The sequence below is a fragment of the Rhamphochromis sp. 'chilingali' genome (genome assembly GCF_963969265.1).
Source record: "Rhamphochromis sp. 'chilingali' genome assembly, chromosome: 10".
NCBI lineage: Eukaryota > Metazoa > Chordata > Actinopteri > Cichliformes > Cichlidae > Rhamphochromis > Rhamphochromis sp. 'chilingali'.
The window spans coordinates 39,676,965-39,682,964 of record NC_137937.1 but is presented as its reverse complement, the minus strand read 5'-3'; the positions used below and the strand labels follow the sequence as shown (position 1 = coordinate 39,682,964).

Genomic DNA, 6,000 nt, shown 5'->3' with positions numbered 1-6,000 from the left:
TGCTGTCACTGACACACGAGACAGAACAATGAGTACACTACGCACTAACTAACCACTAACTACACAACACTACACACTAACTACACGCTAACCTTTAACTACACGCTAACTAATCACGAACTACACAACACTACACACTAACTACACACTAACTAACCTTTAACCACACAACACTATACACTAAATACATGCTAAGTAACCACTAACTACACTCATAACATGCATACATTCATAAGCTAGCATGAGCCTACAAGGATGGGGCTACATGCAGGGATGCTAGCGTTAGCCATGTTACCTCCAACGTGTTATATCAGGTCAGGCTAAGTCCACCTGTATCTAGTCACAGGTCTCCATTTCACTGCCGTTTCTCTTTGTATGCATCATTTGTCCACGCTGTACATTTTCAGAGAGTGATAGGCAAGGCTTAATATCCAAGCAGCAGCACAAACACTTTAAAACATCTCCTTGGAAAAGTCGTTCACAGCAAACAGCAACACGTAGCTAGCCTATGTGTCGCTAATCAATCAGACAGCTGCTTACGTTGCACTGCATGCTTAACTGGATTGGTTTTTCTCCAAGGACTAAAATAGCCACAGAAAGGGTAGATGGAAAAGCTAATCCATTAGCAAATTTAATAGTAAATTTAATAGTAAATACGATAGCAAATCTAGTAGCTAACAGGAAAAGGTAACTGTATAGAAAAGGAGCAGTGGGACCACCATTTATTGTATAGTTTATCATTAATTATTAATTCATGAAACGCTTTACTTGCTGGTGCTGTACATTACTGAGTTGAGTTTATGAAAACAAGTAATCATTTTGCTAACTTCTCTATTGGTCAGTGAGGACAAGCTCATAGTGCCTCCTGCTGTGCAGTTTCTGTAAGACAGGATTAATAGGAGGTGGAACGACTGTCTGTGGGTGTGGATACTCCTGACTTTGAGTTTAAACACGAACAAATTGAAAAGTTGTTTTACGTTAAATTCGATCTTTAATTATTTTATTCATTAAGACAATACTAAAGTACTCTTTCTTTAATAATTTTATTTAAAAAACCATTTCTGAATCATTAATCGCATACAGGATCCAGAGAAAAGTACTAAACTCAGTTCTTGTTCTTCATGTTTACTGAGCTGTATCTTTGCTACACATGTGACCACATGCAACTACTTATATACGAACACAGTGACAAAGACATTCCCGCAAAGAGAATGGCGACTATGTCACCTGCCTTCTCCCTGAGATCAGCAGGGGGGCCCCCACTATCTATCCACACACCCTCCACCCCCCTTGTCCCACTCACTGTGATAAACCACATTTATGATGCTATCCTATATGTTTATAACTAAATGAAACAAAAGTGATATTAGTAAAACATGTGATCAACACATGAAGAAATTTCCATCACGATGGAATGACTGATTTATAAATACTGTTTTTATTTTCACACAAAACTATGAACTAAAAATGTTACTTATGTCTAAACAAATAAAAGAATTAAGGAATGAATTCATAAATTAATTTTCTCGTACAGATTTAATCCATCCATCCATTCGCTTCCGCTTGTCCTTTTCAGGGTCGCGGGGGGCGCTGGAGCCTATCCCAGCTGTCATAGGGCGAGAGGCAGGGTACACCCTGGACAGGTCGCCAGTCTGTCGCAGGGCTAACACACAGGGACAAACAACCATTCGCGCTCACATTCACTCCTAGTGACAATTTGGATTATCCAATTAACCTATCCCCACAAGCTGCATGTCTTTGGACGGTGGGAGGAAGTCTGAGTACCCGGAGAGAACCCACGCAAACACGGGGAGAACATGCAAACCACAGTTAATTATTCTGAATTGGCTTTCATCAGAAAAACTGATCAGATTTAATAAAACCCAGACCATCAAACAGTAACTCTCATCAGTAACTTTTATCAACAGAACAAAGAATTTGTGCTCTGTGATTGGAGGATTTTACTCTCTGCTGAAAAAAACAAACTCACATTCAAATATATTAAAACAGATTTATGTAGAAGTTTTTAATTGGTTTCATGTTTATTTTGAACTGAATTTAAAATAACTACACAGAACATGCAGCTGTCCACAAATAAAGAAATCAAACAAGAGAAATACTTTTTATTTATTGGTTTCTCTTTTTGAATCATTTCTGTTTTATAATTTAAATATAAACACATAAAGGTTCAGTCAAGTTGGGACACAAATGGGTACAAACAGGAAAATAAAATTAAATATTTAACTAAACAAAACTAAATCAAAGCATATAATAAAATTAAAAAATCAAAATTCAGTTTTATTTACACAGCACCAAATCACAACAGCAGTCGCCTCAAGGCGCTTTATATTGTGAGGTAGACCCTACAAAGATAGATACAGAGAAAAACCCAACAATCATATGACCCCCTATGAGCAGCACTTTGGCAACAGTGGGAAGGAAAAACTCCCTTTTAACAGGAAGAAACCTCCGGCAGAACCAGGCTCAGGGAGGGGCGGGGCCATCTGCTGTGATTGGTTGGAGTTAGAGAAGGAAGACAGGATAAAGACATGCTGTGGAAGAGAGACAGAGGTTAATAACAGATATGATTCGGTGCAGAGAGGTCTGTTAACACATAGTGAGTGAGAAAGGTGACTGGAAAGGAAAAACTCAATGCATCATGGGAATCCCCGGCAGCCTACGTCTATTGCAGCATAACTAAGGGAGGATTCAGGGTCACCTGGTCCAGCCCTAACTATATGCTTTAGCAAAAAGGAAAGTTTGAAGCCTAATCTTGAAAGTAGAGATAGTGTCTGTCTCCTGAATCCAAACTGGAAGCTGGTTCCACAGAAGAGGGACCTGAAAACTGAAGGCTCTGCCTCCCATTCTACTTTTAAATACTCTAGGAACAACAAGTAGGCCTGCAGAGCGAGAGCGAAGTGCTCTAATAGGGTGATATGGTACTACAAGGTCATTAAGATCAGATGGGGCCTGATTATTTAAGACCTTGTATGTGAGGAGCAGGATTTTGAATTCTGGACTTAACAGGAAGCCAAACAGGAGAAATCTGCTCTCTCTTTCTAGTCCCTGTCAGGACTCTTGCTGAAGCATTTTGGATTAGCTGAAGGCTTTTCAGGGAGTTTTTAGGACTTCCTGATAATAATGAATTACAGTCGTCCAGCCTGGAAGTAATAAATGCATGAACTAGTTTTTCAGCGTCACTCTGAGACAGGATATTTCTAACTTTAGAGATGTTGCGCAACAACAAAATGAAGTTATTTTAAATGTAAAAACAATATAAATTAACTTAAGTTCAACTAAAATCACATGAAAGGTTTGATCAAACTTATTTAATCAAACAATTTAATTAAAAAAACAACAATTCTCCTTCACCGCTGGTAGTTACCATGGCAACAGCAGAACGTGGCAGCTGATTGATGATAAAAACTACAAATGCTCCCATGATGCATTCTGTCTGTTTCAGAGATGGGGGTGCGCAGACAGAGCATGCCCAGTGCCTCCACTACCGACACACCCACCGCCAGAGTGACGGTGAGCTCTCTCTCCCTCACACACACACACACTCTCTCTCTCTCTCGCCTGCTGAGATCAGCCTGTTGTTTCCATGGCAACAGGAGTTGAGCTGCTGTCAGCTGTAGATTAACTGACTGACCCCACCTGCTGGTGGGATTTATCTCCACACCAAACTCCATCGAATATCTGTGAATTTAACATCGCTCATTGATCACAGCAGCTAATACGGCTTCACCCGATTTCTTCTTCAGGGTTTTCTGTCTCGCAGGTTGAAGCAGTCGCTGCGTCGGACTCGATCTCAGCCCAAACTGTCTCGTCACAGCAGCTTACAGACCGGGCAGATCAATGCAGCTGACACTAGGTAACAGTCAGTTACCCAGAATTCCACTGGGGTCACTTACTTTGTTGTACAAGTACAGCCTGTCAGTTTAATGTCATATGACTGATCCTCTGTGTTGTGAGTAAACCTGCTATAATTTACAGCGTGCTATAAAAGTGAAGACCACAGGTCTCTGTCTGTCAGGATCCTGGGTCTCCTGACCCAGTGTTGAGTTTCTTCTTTGTTGCCCCGGTTTATTCTATAGAGTGTAGTGTCGTAGTTTTCTGAGTATTTAGTAGCTGCCCTCTGTGCCTCCTTTATGTTGGTCTCTGTGTTTCTTAGTTGCTCTGTCTCCCCTGTCAGCTGTATCCCCTAGTGAAGTCCGCGTTTCTGTGTTACATTTCCTGTTTTACTTTGAAGGTTTGTGTCCTACGTGAATGTGTTTCGCTTCCCTTGGCTGTCGTTGTGTCTGTTTCTCCCACCTGTGCTCCCCTTCTGTGTCTCATTCCCCTCGTTATTTCCCAGTGTATTTAAGCCCTGTGTTTCTCTGTGTCGGGATCTCCCTCATGCTGTGTGTTTCTCCCTGCGTCTTCATGTGTGTGTTTTGTTAGATTCTTCCCAGTTTAGGTTTTGTTGAGATTTCTGTTCAGCAATAAAAGCTGCCATTTTGAGTTTAAGTTTTGCCTCAGTTGAGTCTGCATTTTGGGTCCTTTTCCTGCCTGCACACAGCCGTTCCATGACGCTGTCAGTTTATGACCACCTGAGTATTCAGCATGGTGCGGCAGCGCTCAGGTCTCTGAGTTTGTCAAGATTTAATCTGAGCTGTTTCATTGCAGTAATACACTACAGTTTGTTCCCAAGTGAAATCCTGTATGCTTTGAAATTTCCTCTTGTGGAGTGCCAGTAAGGACACAGAGTACCAAATCCCCAAAACTCGATGTGCAGCATGATGAGGCTCGTATCCTGGACGAGCCCCCAAATCTGTAACTGTCCCTAACTTCACGGCTCAAAGGAACCTACGGTGAAAATTCATGATGCTGCTGCAGTTCACGAAAGTTTTAACAATCCAACCTTATTACTAACTCAGCAATCAGACACAGTCCTCTATTCTAGGTTTTATATAAGAAGATTGCATTTAATACTTGGATGAAAATCCTCTGCTGCCAGTGACTGTATCAGGTACCCATGGACCACATGCTGGTTCCTCCTTGAGATGCTCTGCAGGTCACTGTAGTTTGTATTAAATCCCTGAAAATCTGGTCAGCTGACCTGAGATCAGCTGACTGACTTTAAGAGTATCTCATTTGTTGGGTTTTTTGCAGTTTGCTTTGGCTCCGTACCCACAGAGCACAGCGCTGTCATCAGTAACCACCAAAGAGCAGCTTCCTTGCAGCCGGACATGCCCACGCCATGATGCTGCCGCCATCATGTTAGACAAATGGATGCTTTAGACCATCATCTTTTCTCTCCATCATACAACTTTCTCTCAACTTCATGTGCACAAACACATCTTTAGATGCCACTGGCCTGTAGGTGTAAATAGACTGCAGAGTCCTGGCCTGACGAGGCGGCTCTTCTGTGTTGTAGCCAGAGGTTGTTTGGTTTCCCCGATGTATAAATCCTGCCAATCCTCCTGCACTTACCAGCGTACACCATGTTACTCTGTTTGTGTCGGGCAACCCGATCCTTGGGGTGGACCAGTTTTTGGCGCAGCGTGTTTGGGGTTTAAAAGCCACAGAGACCCGGTGTTTAGATAAAATGCGTCTCAACTGCTCCTGACATGTACGGGATCACTACAGGTTTTCGCTTGGGCAGCGGTTGTCCTTCTCTCCTGGATCAGCTGGAGCTTTCTTTAGGAGCCTTCCCAGCTTTGACAAAAGTCCAGCTGGGATAACCACATTTACTCAGGGCCTTCTTGATGTTCTTCTGCCTCCCTGGCTGCTGTGTCAGTGGGGATGGTGTTCGCTCTGTGTTGTAGCGTCCTGATGACACCCAGTTTGTGCTCCAGTGGATGATGAGAGTCAAACCTTAGATACTGATCCATATGTGAAGGTTTACGGTACACGTCAGCTTTTAGATGTCCCCCATTACTGATGGAAATCTCACAGTCTAAGAAGGCTAACCTGCCACTGTTCATATCCTCCCTGGTGAATCTGATGTGTCGGTCC

The 6,000-nt window shown here is 42.5% G+C and overlaps 1 protein-coding gene across 1 annotated transcript in view; it reads left to right on the top strand.

Moving 5' to 3' along the window:
- Positions 1-6,000, top strand: part of LOC308404913 (disabled homolog 2-interacting protein-like) — a gene marked incomplete at its 3' end in the record, with an annotated part of 36,835 nt that overhangs the window by 8,475 nt on the left and 22,360 nt on the right. The window contains exons 4-5 of the mRNA XM_080895203.1: positions 3,464-3,531; positions 3,765-3,874. Of these exons, the coding sequence (XP_080751329.1) occupies positions 3,464-3,531; positions 3,765-3,874 (178 nt within the window). The remainder of the gene's footprint in view (positions 1-3,463; positions 3,532-3,764; positions 3,875-6,000) is intronic.